The sequence below is a fragment of the Penaeus vannamei genome, chromosome 23 (assembly GCF_042767895.1).
Source record: "Penaeus vannamei isolate JL-2024 chromosome 23, ASM4276789v1, whole genome shotgun sequence".
Taxonomy (NCBI): domain Eukaryota; kingdom Metazoa; phylum Arthropoda; class Malacostraca; order Decapoda; family Penaeidae; genus Penaeus; species Penaeus vannamei.
In genome coordinates this window covers 9757476-9775655 of record NC_091571.1, presented here as the reverse complement: position 1 = coordinate 9775655, position 18180 = coordinate 9757476, and the positions used below count along the sequence as shown (strand labels likewise).

General features: G+C 44.3%; 1 protein-coding gene across 3 annotated transcripts in view; it reads left to right on the top strand.

Annotated features, from left to right (window-relative positions):
• The window catches only part of LOC113814278 (mucin-17), a 167623-nt gene that overhangs the window by 129792 nt on the left and 19651 nt on the right, over positions 1-18180 (top strand). For all 3 annotated transcript variants that reach the window (XM_070137634.1, XM_070137633.1, XM_070137632.1), the window contains exons 3-6: positions 5162-5263; positions 5710-5814; positions 6336-6419; positions 7808-17527. In XM_070137634.1, coding sequence (XP_069993735.1) covers positions 5162-5263; positions 5710-5814; positions 6336-6419; positions 7808-17527 — 10011 coding nt within the window. The remainder of the gene's footprint in view (positions 1-5161; positions 5264-5709; positions 5815-6335; positions 6420-7807; positions 17528-18180) is intronic.

Here is an 18180-nt window from a genome sequence, read left to right as displayed (position 1 = left end):
ACACACACACACACACACACACACACACACACACAAACACACAAACACACACACACACACACGGACCAAGCCTGCGGCCCAACATATACTATAATAATGTGGCTGGCCTGAATACCTCGACACACAAGGTCGATTTTCGCCTCCCAGTATCCCGTGCCGGTGAACCTTAAAGGCCTCAAGGAACATGAGCTACCCCCCCCCCCCCACCTTACCTCCCTCCCAGTCCCCTCCCTCCCCCCCCCCCCCAAGACCGAGGAGAAAGTTAGTCCATTGAAAGCTAAAAACGATGTTGGCGAGGAGGACACAGACGGATAAATGGAGGAGTAGGAGAAGGAGAAGAAGAAGAGGAATAGGGAAAAATGAAGAGAAGGAAGCGAAGATAAGGGAAAGAAAGTGGAATGGAAGAAGAAGAGGAGGAAGATGATTTAGTAGTAGTAATAGCAGTCGTAGAATAATAAAGTTAAGAGGAAAGAGAATAAGAAGGAGATGAAGAAATAGAAGAAAATAAAGAATCGATGCATAGAAAAAATGTGATGAAGTTGCAGAAAAAAAATAAAGAATAAAAAGAAGAAAGAATAGAATAGAAAGACATAATAAGGTAACTTTGCGTTCGTGATCTCCCAACCCCTTCTTTTTTTATTTCTATCTCCCCTTTCTCCCTCTTTCACCCTCCTGTCTTCTTTTCTATCCGTTCCTTTAGTACCATTCTTTCTCTCTCTCTCCTTCACTCATTCTTCTCCCTCCTTCCTCCTCCTATCCCTTCCTTCAGTCCTTTTCCCTCCTCCTCTTTCCTCTATTCCACCTCTTTAGCTCATTTCCTCACATGCAATCAAGTCTTCAGGTCTTCTCTTCCATCTAAGAATAAACAAGATCACATTCCTTAACCGTTAATGAGAGAGAGCGAAAAGGGAATCGGATCGCCCAAAAAAGGATCGACCGAATGAACTTGTTTTGGCGGCTCCTCTTCGGATTCCGTCGTGTTTCTGTCGTCTATAGTACCTTATACATCGACTTGAGAGTTCGGAGAAACTTTTGAGGGAGGGAGAGAGGGAGAGAGAGAGAGAGAGAGAGAGAGAGAGAGAGAGAGAGAGAGAGGGAGAGAAAGAGGGAGAGGGGGAGAGAGGGAGGGAGAGAGAGAGAGAACAAGATAGAGAGGGAGATAGAGAGAGAGAGAGAATCAACCACATTCCTACGAGTTTATTTCCTTTCATTATTTCACTCGCGATAAGAAAGAAAACAAAAACAAAAAAACTTCATTATCAAGACGCCTCTTAACAAGAAGAATATCTCAAGAACTTTAAAAGAATCTGACGAGAATTTTGCAAACATTTCGCACGAGAATCTTACAAAGAATTTGACGGGGAATCTTGACGTATCGAACAGGACACGTGAAAGTGTTGAAAATTGGACAAGAAAGCCAGTGAGTCGATTAATTACCCCGATTATTACACTTTCTCGACACTAATTACTGTGATGGGTAATTCAAGTCCACTTATTCACGCAGTCATGTGTTTTTTTTCTTCGCTCTTTTGTCTTTTGGCGAAGAAAGGAGAGCAATTAACGTCTTTTTTCTCTTTTTTTTTCTTTTTCACTTTTCTTAATGATGAAATAACCCATTACGGTATGAGATATTTTTTCTTTTATTTTTTATTCATTTATTTATTTTTTTGTTTTCTTTTTCTTTTTGTTTTCTTTTTCTTTTTCTTTTTAAGTGTAATTGCTTTTTAGAGAAACTCAAGTGTTCTAAAATCCCTTTTAAAAATTTATATCGTTTATTAAAGGAATGCGTTTAAGTAGAACAAACAGCCTGACTTAGATGTGAAGGGATAGGATGGTACCGTGCACATACAGCAGTGACGTCATCGGCATGATTATATTGATGGAATTACCTGTTGGGTTATTCCGTATGATGGATTGACAGGCAGGCAGGGAGATCTGTGTCACTTACGGGTATTTCGTGAAATACTTTTCGGGACATGGAGGGGGGGGGGGGTCATAGACGCTTTTTCTCTCTTTTTTTCCCTCTTTCTGTCTCTGTCTGTATGTTTGTCTCTCTGTCTCTGCCTCTGTCTGTCTGTCTCTGTCTCTCTCTCTCTCTCTCTCTCTCTCTCTCTCTCTCTCTCTCTCTCTCTCTCTCTCTCTCTCTCTCTCTCTCTCTCTCTCTCTCTCTCTCTCTCATTCTCTTATCTTGTTATGGAATTTGTAGACATACCGAAGTGATAAAGATATTAACAAACACTAACGATACGACAGTAATAGTCATAAAATTGACACAAGGCACTAGTGTGTATGTGTGTGTGCGCGTGCGTGTGTGTGCGTGTGCGCATGTGTATGTGTATGTGTATGTGTATATGTCTGTGTGTGCTTATGTGTGTATATCTAACTTGAATATGGAACAGATATATAGAGATAGAATACCCTTAAGTTCATTTATATGTCCTCTCTAAACTGCCAGTATAATTATCTCCGTTGTTGTGAGTAGATAATTAGTTTCATTAATTTGTAAAAAAAAAAAAAAAAAAAAATGCTTATTTCAACTCAATATGTCCTCTCTAGACTGTCAGTATAATTATCTCCGTTGTTGTGAGTAGATAATTAGTTTCATTAATTTGTAAAAAAAAGATAAATAAATAAATGCATATCTCAACTCAGGTGCACATCCTTCTCATTGCAAAACAATATCTTTAATACTTTGAATTCCGTCTATATATCCTCCTCAGATATTTAAGTATAATTAGCATATTTCATTAATTCATTTTTACGCAACATTAGATATGAGCCACTTCAACCCCCCTCTCCCCCCCAAAAATGAAAAAAAATGGTATTTACATTTTTAAACTTAGAAAAATTATCGTTTTATGATCGACTTTGCTTAACTTTGTGATATGTCCTGAGACCATTATTTTTTTTTTTTTTTGTTTTTTTTTTGTTTTTGTTTTGTTCTAATTGAAGCACCAAGGAGAACAGGATGCGGAGAACATCAAGAACATCATCTCGTGTTTTTGTAAGGAAGTTGTTCACGACCTTGTTCATCTTTTTTTTTGTACTTTTGTTGGATTTTGTTTTATTTTGATTTGTTTGTTTGTTTGTTTATGTGTTGATATGTGTATTTGTTTTGTTTATTTGTTTTTTCTATTCATTTATTTATTTATCTTTTTATTTATTTATTTATTTGCTTACCTATCTATTTTATATAGTTATCAATTTTATTTTCATATGTCTATTCTATTTGAAGACATTATTGTCCTGTCGAAGATTAATTAAAAACGAAAGAAAAGAGAGAAAAGGATAGAAAGAGGGAAAGAATGAAAGAAAAAAATGGAAAAAAAAACTCTTTTCTCTCCTCTTCCCTCTCTCTCTCTTTCTCTCTTTCTCTCTCTCTCTCCCTCTCCCTCCCTCCCTCCCTCCTTTCCTCTCCCTCCCTCCCTCCCTATTGCCTTCCCTCCCTCCCTCCTTCCCTCTCCTTCTCTATCTCCCTCCCTCCCTCCTTCCCTATCACCCTCCCTCCCTCCTTCCCTATCACCCTCCCTCCCTCCTTCCCTATCTCCCTCCCTCCCTCCTTCCCTATCACCCTCCCTCCCTCCTTCCCTATCTCCCTCCCTCCCTCCTTCCCTTTCTCCCTCCCTCCCTCCTTCCCTATCTCCCTCCCTCCCTCCTTCCCTATCTCCCTCCCTCCTTCCTTCCTTCCCTCCCCTCCCCACACGCACACAAACACACACACACAAACACACACACACACACACACACACACGCGCGCGCGCGCACACACCCACGCACACATACATTTCGTAGAAGGTCTTCAGAGTAAGAGACAGCTCAGGTGGGCGGGCGTGGGCGGGGGCGAGGCAGGTCCGCGAAGGCCGCCCACTTCTCTCCCCCCCCCCCCCCCCCGCCGCCCTCTGAACACCCTCTTCGGGAATTTCTCTCTTTCTGTCTGTCTGTCTCTCTCCATTTCTCTTTCTCTCTGTCACGCTCTCCCTCCTTCCCTTTCTCCCTCCTTCCCTCCCTACCTACCTACCTCTCTCCCTCCCTCCCTCCCTCCTTCCCTGTTCCTTCCTCTCTCTCTCCCTCCTTCCTTCCCTCCCTCCCTCCCTCCTTCCCTCTTTCCTTCCCTCCATCTCTCCCTCCTTCCCTCTCTCCCTCCCTCCTTCCCATCCTCTCTCTCCGGGAATCCCCAAACAGGAAATGCTTATCCTGCCCCTTTGATATTTAATTCCTATCCACTCTCTCCTCTATCCTCGCCACAGACCACCACGATGACCAGTTAGAAGCAAAAATGACTGTGTTGAATCCTATCTTTATATCCTTATTATTATATCATCATTATTATTTTATTGTTATTACTGTTATTATTATTATTATCATCATCATCACCATTATTATTATTATTGTTATTATTATTATTATCACTACTACCAATACCATTGCAAATTCATTGATTATTATCTACCACGTTTCGAAGATCTCCCCAAGTCATGAGATTCACCCATTTTCTCTCCTCCTCTTTTTCTCCTTTTTTTCTTCTTCTCCCTTTTTCTTCTCCTTGCTGAGTCACGCACCCCTCTGAGACGCCCCACAGAGAGAGAGGCACCGTGCGTGACCCCTCCCCCCCCTTTCCCCCCTCTCCCCCCCTGATTGGCCAAAGGACCTGGGGGACTTGGCGTGTGATTGGGTCACGCGTCTGAAGGAGAGGTTGTGTCGGAAAGGGAAAGGTGGGAAGGGAAAGGGGGTGAGGAAGGGTTATCTGAGAAAGATGGGAAGAGGGGGAAGAAGGAAAATGTTTCTTTGGTTCTTGAGTTGTTATCTTTGTTATCGTCATTGTAGTTATTGCTATTGTTGTTATTAGTACTGTTGTTGATACTAATGGTGTTATATTATTACTGTTATTAACATTATATTTGTTATTATCACTATAACTACGACGGCAACTAAAACTAGTACATATACTACTATTATTACCATTATTATCATTATTATCATGATCATTATTATGAATAATCATCATTACTCTTTTCTTAATTCTTCTATTCTAACGCCATTATTTATATCCATCTTTATGCTTCTGATTCTCCCTTTGTTTCTCTTTATCTCCTCAATATATTCATTTATCAATTTTTCCTTTTACATCACGATTAATCTTTCTTTTCTCCCTCTTTTCCAGACTGCCCTGATGGCTGGTTCGTGTGCGAGGACAGGTCGGCCTGCGTGGCACCTGACCTTCTGCAGGACGGAGTGCCAGACTGCCTGGATGAGACCGACGAAGGTGATTATATTGATTGTAGTTCTTTTTTGATAAATTTGGAGTCTCTTTTATAAGAAAGAACAAATGGTCTCTGAAAATTTTTTGATTTTTTTTTTGAAAATTTGAGAGTATTTTTTGTGTTTTTAGGTGTGAATATATGTATCGGTAAACACACGCACACGCACACGCACACGCACACGCACACGCACACGCACACGCACACGCACACGCACACACACACACACACACACACACACACACACACACACACACACACACACACACACACACACACACACATACACACACACACGGATACACCCCCCCCACAACCCCTTACTCCCATCCCCACCACCCCCCACCCCCCAACACTACCCCCCCCCCCCCCGAACCGACTCTCCTTTACGAATGGCACTAAACACTTCTCCCTTCTCTCCCCCCTCCCCCCCCTCCTCCTCCTCCCGTAGTGTGCGACGATTGGCAGCACGAGTGCCTCTGCGGCTTCCCCAGGTGCATAGACTCCTCCCTCGTGGGTGACGGCGTCCTCGACTGCCTGGAGGGGTCGGACGAGCGTGAGTACAATGAGTGAATGAGGAAAGGTATGAATGAGGACGAATGTCTTCACGCGAGAGATGTATTCGACCGGTTTCGATTATAATCTTCGTCAGGAATACATGTAGATATTCGTTCTCATTCATACCTTTTTCACGTTTGTTAACATGAATACTGTTCATGATGAGTGAAATGAATAATAATAATAAAAAATATATATTTGTCAACATGAATACGGTTTATAATGAGTGAAATGAATAATAATAATAATGAAAATATCATACATTTGTCAACATGAATTCGGTTCATAATGAGTGAAATGAATAATAAATAATAAAAACAGGAATTTCAGTGGGTAAAAATAAAGGGAGGAGAGATGGGTAGAATTAGGAGATAAAGAATAGGTAAAAAGAAGAGGAAAATTTGATGGGTAAAAAAAAAAAAAAAAAAAAAAGGAGAGATTTGGATAAGCACAGATCAAGTTGAAATAAGAATAATGATGGTAATAACGACAATAATAATAATCTGTTGATATTCCCAGTGGCCATTGACAAAGACACCTACATCTGTCCTGAGGAGGTCGCTGAAGGTCAGGAGATGCGCAGGAAACGACGACAGGCTAATGGTATGTTATGATCTCTCTCTCTCTCTGTCTCTCTCTCTTTCTTTTTCTATTTTTTTCTCTTTGTTTTATTTTATTTCTTTCTCTCTTTCTCTGCCTCTGTCTCTGTCTGTTTCTCTGTCTCTGTCTGTTTCTCTGTCTGTCTCTCTCTCTCTCTCTCTCTCTCTCTCTCTCTCTCTCTCTCTCTCTCTCTCTCTCTCTCTCTCTCTCTCTCCCCCTCTCTCTCCTCTCTCCCTCGCTCTCCCTCCCTCTTTCTCTGTCTTTCCCTCCCTCTCCCTCTCTCTCCCTTCCCCCTTCTCTCTCTTTCTTTCTCTCCACCTATATATCTATGTATCGTGATCTATTTCCTTTCTTAGTTTCTATTTTTATTCGGTCAAAAATAATGATAAAAAAAACTGTTTTTTTATTACCGAAGGACTTCATTTTACTATCAAACTATATTTTACTATTGTTTATCTCTTGCCGAAACTGTAGCACAAATTTCAGTTATTGAGCACATTTTTATTACCATTTGTTTCTGATTTTCCATCTTCGTATCTTATATAAAGACAAATACGACCAATTTTACGTGACCACTTACGACTTGTTTTAACTGTCTGACATCATGGACCTTTACGCCAGCAACGTTGACTTCCTACACTGTCATGACTTCAGCATCAGAGTCTCTTTATCATAACTGGTGATCAGAATTTAACAAGTTGATTAAGATTCGTTAAATAGATAACTCTCCTTTTCGTAAACATACTGATCGCAGGTTATGATACAGAGACGCTGTATTTCTCACCATTTGTTTGTGTGAGCTTCATTCTCTGTACTGAATCACAGTCATTTTTATTTATTTATTTTTTTCACTTTTACACTTTCATTTTACTCACGAACACCAGCTAGACTTTGTTGGTAAAAATACACGTGTCTCGGGAATCACAATGCACACCTTTAACACCATCACCTCACCCTCATCCTTGCGCTTAACTTACTGACGCTAACTGGCGACTCTGCAGAGGTCAGGACGGTGGTAATCGACGCACACTCGACTGCTTCTCCTCAACTCGAAGACGACCAACCTACGGGACTGTTGTATTCAAGCGTCGGCACCTTCATTAACGACGGCACGACCTCTGAATACGTGACCCTCGTCCATGGCACGCGCTTGAAGGACGAGTACACCCAGGTCACGTCCACTTCGTCGAGGATCTTCTTCTCTTTGCCCACGCGTCTCTCCGGCAGCAAGCCCGAAGGAGTGATGTCAACTGAGGTGCAGACGCGTGCTGATGACTATGCGACCACGCTCCTGACGACGCGCTACATACGGACCCACATTGACGGGACTTACGCACAACTGATCGAGACGATATCAGATGTTCACCCAAACCTTCCTTTGTCTCCAACAGCTCCTGTGAGAATCCCTGTCCATGGTACTTTCTTCACTCAAAGTCCCAGTGGGCAGCATGCAAAGCTGGAAGTGAGTTTGGTCGACGGTGTCCTTAAGCCCGACCCGGTGGGGGATGAGATCGTGACCCTTATGGGCACCCAGGGACAGTTCATCAAGGAAGGGGTTTCGCAGGCCACAACTTACAATGTGTTCACTGGGTCTTACGTCAAGGATCTCCGCACTTACCTGTTCTTCTTTGGAAACACAGCCTTACCAGGACACACTTTGGCTGCGGGAGAGGTTGAGCCTTCTGAGACAATGCACACTGAAGTCGTTGTGAAGAAGGGAGGAGTACAGTCGAAGATTCTGGTCGACATGGAGAAGGACCTCCAGGTCATCATGCCTTCCAAAACTCACGTCATAGACGCCACTGTCGCCCCCGATCTCCTGATGGGCGAGGGAATGATTGACGGCCGGAAAATGGGAGGAGTTTTCATCGAAGGATCCGAAGGCTTTGAGATGGAGGGCGCCCAGACCCAGAGCGGCGAGACGAGCATGCTCACCATCACCATCGGACGCCCAGTGGCCCACACTCGCCTCATTCAAGCATCCTCTGTTGTCAATCCAGAGGAAGTGACAGTACTTAGCATGGAAGAAAAGCTTCGCGAGACAGATGTAATGGATAACGAAATCGATGACTCACTATTGCGAGCCCGTAAGGTGCATTTTACTGGTGATGAAATCATCGCTGACCTTGCGCCTTCTCCTCCTGTGAAGGTTGATATTCCCACCTTTACAATTGACCACTCTAATGTACCTCTTGAGGCTGTAGTGGGAGTCACCAGGAAAACCACAAATTCTGTGGGCAAGAGTGTCAGCGAAGGCCACCAGCAGTCATCTCAGCGTGAAGGAAAGTCCATTGATGACATTCGTGCTAGATTCAACCTTGAGACTGGAGGTGATGATTCTGACCTGCCCACCGTAACCTATGTAGGCTTTGCAGACTTCACAACCACCATCGCTGACACTGTAGTAGTTTTCACCCCACGATCAGGTTCAGCTAACAAGGTTCTCAAGCCCCAGGTAGCACCAACAAAAGAGGTGGCACCAACCAAAGTTCTGAATCCAACTCTGGCAACAGAAGTTCCTGAGGTGACAAGTTTAGCACCCCGTCTTGCAACTTCTCGCCACAGTGAAGAGGAAATCATCATCGGAACTCCTTCTCAGACTCCTCCACTCAGGACAGCAGAGAATGTTGCCAATGAAGAGAATATGGAAACAATGATGGTGTCTAAAACAGAAGGGACAATAGTGAAGACAGCTGGAATAGATGATCTCGCCACTGAAGGTGAGGTAATGTCCACCATCTCTACCCGGCGCTTCAACACTATTGACTTGTATCCTACAGGTCTTGTGTCTTCCATTGGTGGTACCATTGTGATGAATGACATGACAACTCTCTTGACCACCTATGTGTATGGTACTTACATACAAGGACAGTATGCTCAAATTGTGCAGAGTACATCCAGCATTTTCTATCTTGTGCCACTGTCATCAACCCAAGACATCCAGGCAACGAAACCATTTGAACCCATTGCTTCAACCATAAACTTTGACTACCCAGAACCTACAACTGAATTCTTTGATATTTATGATTATGACTATGAGGGAGCTACAACAGAAGACCTACCTCCAAAGGTTGTTGAAGAAATTGTTGATAATGCTCTAGGCAGATCAGTTGCATCTAGTCCCAATCAGCAACAGATTGTGGACACAGACAAAGAAAATGACCAAACAGAATCCCCTCTGAAGCCAGATCCAGTTGATGATTTAATAGATCACATCACCACCCTCACTTTCTACACTACCTACTTCAAAGACAGCCAGACAACCGTTTCCACCAGACTAGAAACCTCAACGGTCCTTCGCCCCTTCATCTTCACCCAAGATTCCACACTTGAAGCAACTCCCACTGAAGAACCAGAAATTTCTGCTACTGAAGAATTGACAACCTATACATACTACACTACCCTGTTTGTTGATGGTTCGTCTACTGTTTCTAGCCGGACAGAAGTGCACACTAAAGGTGCTGGGGAGAGTATCCAGAATGATTTCTCTTCTGTTGCCACGACAATTCTTCCTACTTTTACTGCATTGGAAGTAGATAGTGCTACTCTTACACCCGATACTACACCATCAGATGAAATTGCTGTGGTAGAAGCAATCAGCATTGATGAATATGACCTGACCACTGAATCAGTAGTTGAATCTTTCACAGAAACCATGTCAGAATCTATGTCAGAGTCATCGACAGATTCCTCTGCACAGGATGTGACTGAAGCTCCAGGATTCTCTCTGGATTCCTCATTAAACCCCGACGAAGAAGTGAGCTCGGCTTTCTTACCACGCACATATTACACCACATACACTTACTATACCACATTCTACCGCTCAGGCATCTCGTCTATTGTGAGCAGCCTTGAGACCCAAACTAATGTGGTAACCGATCCTGACGACCAGGAGAAGTACAAGACTCTTACTCCTGAAGTGCCAATATATCCTGTCACCTACTATACAACCTTTACCTTCTGGACAACATACTTCAAGGAAAACACAACTTCTTCTGTGAGCTCTGAGAAGACAGTATCTAATGTTATCACGCCTACAGCACAAGTGAAGCCAACCATTATTCCTGAACTTCTTTCTACAGTTTCACCATCTCCAACGTTTGTATCCACGACTAAATCTAGTACTCCTGCTGTGACCACATTCTATACGACTTACACATATTACACCTCCACTTATATTGGAGATTCCACAATTGTAAACAGCCGATTGGAGACGAAAACCGAAGTTGTAACGGCTACTCCCACTCTTCCAGTGTTTGCCACAGCTACTGAAGAATCTACTGAATCATCTATTGCTCTTCCCTCAAAGTCAACAGGACTATTGTCTACCATTCGCGGTAGCACTGTGGTTGATGGAACTACAACCATCTTCTCAACAGACATTATTGGCACAGTGATTGATGGGCTCTATGCTCAGATTCAGTCGACAACCAGCTTTACTGTGGCTCCTACCACCACAAGTACCCCTGTCTTCCTTTTGCCAACATTCAGCACGGAAACCAAGGAAACTCTTCCATTCTTCCTCTTCCCAACAACAACAGAAAATGAGGAGACTACTACCACTACCTCTAGATCGACTCCATTCTTTATCTTCCCGCTTACCACCGAGGAGACAACAACAGAAACAACTCCTTTCTTCGTCCTTCACACCTCAGAGACAGAGTCAACCAGCACCCCATTCCTTCTGTTCCCTACGCTCACTGAAGAAACAACCACTGAAAGTGAATCTGTGCCTTTCTTCATTTTCCCAACAACATCTACAACAACAAAGACGCCATCTATTGAAGATCTGTTTTCAGCAATTTCCGAAAGTGTCCTTGATGCTCCTACTTCTCGCCCAGAACTTTTTGTCACACCGGTTCTTGACTCATCACTGAATGATGCTGCAACAGATACATTACCCACAGAGACAGCTACAGAAGCTTTACCTGAAGAAGAAGCAGTTACGGAACCCCCAGAGGAAGAGGTAATTGGTGTTTCTCCCACATCAAAGAGTAAACTACAATTTGCCTCAGTATTCCCAGGCTTCAAAAAACGACCATCTGGTTCCCGCAATAGGCCAGACGTCTTCCCTTTCATAAGACGTTCAAGCTTCCGACAGTGGTCTGCAACTGTTACAAATACTGGTTTGACTCCTACTGTCACAGCAACACCTGCAAGCAATTCTGATACTGCAAGAGCAACTACATCCAGTCGCCCATTCAGGTTTGGTTTTGGTACTTCAGCAGTGAGGACAACACCAACATCTTCGCTTCGTTTACGATTCTCAACTCCTGGTGGATTTGGTGCTTCCAGCATTAGCCCGGGAGTTGCCAGAACCAGCAGTCCAAGACCAGGAAGTACCTCAGGCTTTAGATTTGGTTCAACTTCAAGTGTGCTGAGAGGGACCAGCAGTCCAGGTGGCTTTAGATTTGCTGGAACCCTTTCATCAGTTTTCCCCGCTAGTACTAAATCCATATCTCCATCGTCTGTCTTCTCAGGATTCACAGTAACAGCTGCACCTGAATCTGACCTTGAAGTAGACATAGATGATGAAAAATCTTCCTCCAATAACCCTGAATCAGGTTTCCGGCCTTTTAGTTTCCGTCCAAGACCAGGAGCGCGAACATCAAATGCCCCAGGAACACGATCCTCTATTCCATTTGCACTCCTTAATCGTCGACCAAACACACCAAAGAGACCAAGTGCGAGTGTAAGTCGATTTGCCCCAAAGGAGGAAGAGGATGAACCAGAGATTATTGAAACAGAGCCAGAGATCCAGCCAACAACTGAAGCTCCAACAACTTTCCGTAGGCAAGCCTTAGATGCACCAAGGCAGAACCGCTTCAGGCAGGGCCGCCCTGACTTATCTAAGCTATTCCCTCGAAGAAACAGAGCTCTTCAGAATGAAGCTTCAGAAGTGAACCCTGTGTATGTTGAAGCTGGGGGAAGGCGACTAACACAAGAAGAACTAGAGGAAATTTTGGCACAAGAGGTTTCAGATACAATTTTGAAGAGAAGAAAGCGTCAGGCAACATTTGGGCAACGCACTTCCCGAGGCAATGCAAGACCTAGTAGGAATAATCCGCCACCAGACACTAGTCGTAGAGCAAGAGTATCACGTCCTACAGCACGTGTGGCTCCCTCTCCACCAAGGTCAAGCAATAACTCTCCTTTCACACTTACCCCTGCACGTGGAAGAAGTCGTACCGCAGAATCAGAACCCAAGCAACCTGCACCTACTACACCTGTGAGGGAAAATAATCGAGCTCGAGGTTCTACGGCCCGCCAATCAAGAACTCCTGCAACTCCTTCAACTAGCCGCACCAGCCTTCCACAAAGACCCAGATCAAGCAGGACAAGGAGTGCTGTTCCCTTAGGAAATATTCGTGGAAGAGGATTTAGACGTCCTTCTACAGATAACAATTTCCGTCCTTCTAGTAAATTTACTCCTAATCGTCAGTCTCCCATAGTTCCTCCCACAAGAAATTCTGCCAGGAGACCAACACTAAGCAGTAGTAGAGGCAGTACTCGTGACTCAGACCGCAACAAGCCTCAAGAAAACCCGATAACAGCATTCCGGAAGAAGCCGTCACCTGAAGTTCCAACAGAGCCACCTGCAATTTTTCCCAGTGATGATGGAGGTTTCTTGATTCAAGAAGAAATCACTGTAACTCGCGAAGTCCCTGTGAAAGCCACTATTCCAGTGGTTGAGAATGGACAAACTCAGCAAAAGGAAGTTATCACAGCTTCTTTACAAACGGAGGTAATTCAACCTGATCAGATCACACAAAGTACTATCGATGGGAGAGTCAGGCTTGTACTTAGCACCTTTGATGGAGAAAAGGATATCACTCACTATGTAGTAGATCCTGTGGAAACCACCACAGTGACACACACACGTACCTTCATTGGAGGTCGCCGTACTTCAGTCCCTGTTGAGCTTCCAACAACTGCTTATAATGTGATTACAGTGACAGAGACCAAGGCCGGTGGAGACATCCAGCAACTGCTTTCATTACTTCTTGGACAGCAACAGCAACAAAATCCTCTGCTTGCTGCTCTTGGTTTGGGACAACCTATGACCAGTGAGAGGGTACACACACGTACCTATGTCACCACTGTCACTAGTCACATATCAACAGCAATTCCTGTCATATTGCGTGGTAGAACTATTCAGACCACCATTGTAGAGTCTGAAGTGAATGTTATCACTGCTACAGAATTAAGTACAGAAACTGTATTTGCACAGAATACTGCATCGCCTTTCATCAATCCTAACCCCCTCAACCAACTTCTGCCAATCCTCCTACAGGGTCAATTGCAACAACAATCTCCACAGATGAGACCCACGCGTGAGCCATCTATTGATACACAGTCAGTTACCCCACAATTGCTGGAACAGGCATTAAAACAGCAAGAAGCACTTAAGGCAGAAAATCCTCCCACACCATCACCTCCATTACCTACTCCAGTTGAAACTTCAATTGTGACACTATATGTCTCAGGAAAACGACCAGGAGAGTTTTCAACCCTATTGTCAACAGTGACATTAAGTGGTGATTCAACTCGTATCAAACGTGGTTCTCTCTCCACAAAGGATGTACAGCCAACGGTCCTTCCCCATTACATAGAAACAGACAAAGGTATCTTCCAGCTCCCAGAAACATATGAAGCAGATGACATGGACTGGTTTATAATGTCTGCTATGAATGAGATTGACACTAGTGATATCAGGAAAGTGACACCAAGCTTAGAATCTGTGTTGGGAGATTTAAGTCAGTATTCATCTCAAGCAACTGAAAGCATTTCCTACAAAACGAGTCCTTTTTTATGGGAGGGCCCCGCTGAGTCAACCCCGCTCAAGCGGAATGTTCGTAGTGCACAAAGGGGTAGCAATGAAGACCAAGGTGAACTTCGATTCCCAGGTGCCAGGAAGATCCAAGATGGAACTCGTCAGCAGATTGTTGACGATGAACGCCCCGTTCTTGGACAGTTCAATATTCCAGGCCTCAGATTCCAGAGTCGTCTGATTTCTGAACAAATCCAGCAACTACAGGCACCAACAACCTACTACACAACATTTACATACTACACAACACTTGTTGATGATATTGGACGTGAGTATGTGCAGAGCTCAGAGGAAACTATCACTCAGTTGGCTACTCATGGTAATGTGCGATTTGATGATTTTACCAGGATTGGTGGAGAATCACCCTTGTTAACTACTGTTCCTATACAGGCCAAATTTACACTAGAGGATGCCATCATTCCAGGAAAGCCAAGACCTGTTCCTGATCCAGTATTTAAAGAGCCAGAACCACCATTTGGGCCAGTCGTCCGAGATTCAGTCATTCAGCCTGTTGAACCATCTGAGAGACCCTCTGGTCGTAAAGTTCCATCATCAGTAGCTGAGCAATTGATACCACAGCAGAATCTTGCTTCTGATCAAGATTTGTTTGGAGATCAGATCGATACAGAAGACCCAGTGAACCTTGCACAAAATCCTCGTCGAATTGTCCTTACCCGTAAACGGCCTATTTCCCAGCAGACACCTGAAGACAGACGTCGTGTTGTGATTACTCGCAAACGACCTGTTAGTCAAAAGAATGAGCTTGGAAGTGAAGTAGTTCCAGTAGATGAACCTGTAACCCCTGAGCAGGCTCTCCGTAGAACACCTGCTTCTGCACCCTCAAACTTCCTGGCAGGTAGTGACCTGAAAAAAATTGAGAATGCAGTAAAGTCAGATGGACTTCTAGAATCTAATGGGCAGGGTACACTCCAAGGAACTATTAAAGCTACTCATGAGATCATGGAAATGGAAGAACAAGATCAAGAGGAAGAAATACCTGGTAGCCCTGGTTCTAGTCGCCAAGTACGTGTCACCGTCACCAGAAGACGACCTGTTCTACTTACAGAAACTGAGGATATTGCAGACATAACCACAACACTCTCAGGAGGGCGGCGACGTGTGGTGGTCACAAGGCGCCTTCCACAGCCAACAGTTGTAGCTAGTCCACTTCGTCCATTGGTAGCTACAGTCAATACTTTCTACACTGTGTATTCTTATCTCTACACTCTGTATGAAAACCAGACCCCCTTCTCTGTTTCTACAAGGGAAGTAACCGTCTCAAATCAAATAGATCCTACAGTTGTTTCAGTTTTACCGACTTTCCACACAGGAAGAGCTGCTACTGGATTGTACACATTAGAAAATGGATTTAGTGTTGCTACCTTGGGAGAGCGTGTTATAGATACTCTTACTACCCAGATCTTCCTTGCATCTGCAACTCTGATAAACATCACACCAGAAGCTGTTCAGAAAAATACAGAACAGAAGCAGACAGATCTACCTGGAGTAACAACAGAACCATCATTTAGTGTGCCTACTGAAGCACCTACACCTCTTCAGTCTTCACTGGCAGAGGATGAAGGTGTTGTACCTACCAACACACCAATCCTTACAACCAGCAGCTTTAGAGCCACTCGTAGAGGACAACAAACTTCACTCCCTAATCAGAGAGGAAGAGAAACAACGCAACCTGCAGAAGAAATTACAACAACAGAGCCGACAAAGCCTACACCATCAAGAGCAGGTTTAAGGAACCGTGGGCGGGGTACTGTAAGATTCGTTGATAACCGTCAGCGTAATCGCATTACAGTTACTAGACGAAGGCCAGTATCACCAGCAACAAGGGAACCAAGGCCGGATCCCAACACCAGAACAGTCCCCGAGAGAGTGACGACAGCAACGCCCGAGGAGGAGACGTTCCTAAAGACTGAAGAGTTTGAGGAGTCTCCTGAACAACCAGTAACTGATTCTTCAAGGACTCGCCAAAGGCCAACTCCAGCTGTTCCCACAAGACAACGTGGAAGGCCAACCACTTTCAGACAGTCAGAAGATTCAGTTGCAGATGATATTTCTGAGTCAACTCAGCCTACCAGAAGGCCCTCCGTTTTCAGCCTTCCAAGTAGCCGACGACAGCCAGAAACACCACCTTCGAGATTCAGGGACAGAGTCACACCTAAACCAACTGAAGAGCCTATTACTGAGGAAGCTGAAACTGAAGCTCCTCCAGAAGCTCCTCCAGTAACTGATGCCCCTGTGCCCTCTCCTACTCCGACTAAACCTACGAGGCCTCCACGCAAATCCCTTCGGAGAGATGATATCCCTATTATTCGTCGCCCTGGAAGCTCTCGTCCTACACGCCCCTTCGTGCATCAAGATGACTCGGAAACACCTGAATCTAAGCCAAGTCTGAGATTCACGCCAGCACCAGAACCCAAACCCACAGATCCTCCATTGCTGGAAGATACTGATCCTGTGGAAGAGACTGATCCTTTGGAGGGTGACATTGGTCTTGATGATTACTATTATGATGATTATTATTATGATGATTATTATTATGATGAGAATGGTGATGCACTTCCATTGGATGAGACTACAGGAGCTGAAGAACTTCCATTGAGTGAAGCCACTGGAGATGAAGCCCTTCCATTGGATGAGTCCCCTGGAGCTGAAGAGGTTCCTGAGGATGAATCATCCGATGTTACACCAAAGACTTCTACTCCGACAACCACAACCTCGAGGCCAAGATTTGTAAGACCAACACAGCTCACCTTCACTACTAGCTCCTTTGACATCATTGAGGCCCTGAAGCGTGAACGAACCTACACTCAGATTGTGGCTCCCACCCGCACACGTGGCCAAGGCACGCGCCGACGCACCCGCCCTCAGGAGCCGTCCACTACTTCTTCCATGGCTTCTAACGTGGTGTATAGTACCTATGCCACCACCACGCTGCTTCCAATTCTTGGCGGAGAGCAGTCGATTACACTTACCATTCTGACTTCTACTCTCACCACTCTCGCTGAGGAAGAAATCCACCTCATCACCGATTCCCCAGAGCTCTTTGATCCGGCCCTCATCACCACCACCACAGGCGCACCTTCTCTTTCTGTCCCACTGTTGAGCCTGTCCTCTGTCTCACTCTCGCCCACCGCGGCGGCTGCGTCTCCGGATGCCTCACCAACCCTCTCGCTGTTCACTGAGGACGTGGTGGCCTCCACTACTGACACTGAGTCCCAAGTGTCACCTACCCTTCCTGCACCCCAGCAGTCCTCCTCTAGGGGTAAGTTGCATGTCCTTTATATCAACAAGATAATCCTTAACTTCGTACGTAGTGTGTAGTTTCAAATTACGCAGTAATGTAGAAACACTTCTAAAACCTATTCTTCATTGTCAGCTTGCATGAAAATTTACATGCATTTTACACATTTTCCCCCTTTTTGTTTAACCAGCGACTCATCTTTACATATGCTGCTGTTATAAGCCTTAGATATGTTTAATTCAACAATCTAGGTTCAGCTATACATGGATAATATGCTATAATGTAGTTATAAACAGCATGCATTCATTGAGGTCGAAAATAACCATTACCTACATCTTCGTTGACTTCCTTCTGCCTTTAACAACCAGCAGTTATAACTAACAAATCGTTAGAACACACGAACATACCACTTGATCCCTTGCTGTCCTCTGTTACTAATCCTGCTTGTTTCCTCGTCGTGTATATATTTGTATGTGCTATGTTAAGTGTAGAACTCATTCGTTTGATAACTGCTGTCCAAATGCCAGTATTAATTAGCTGTAATGCGAGTGTGGGTTGACTGATACCCGTCACACCTAACATTGGTGCATGGCCTTGTGCTTGCCAGTATATGTATGTACATTTTTAACAAGCTATTTTTCCAGGATGTTTATCTTTTTTGTAGAAATTACGGG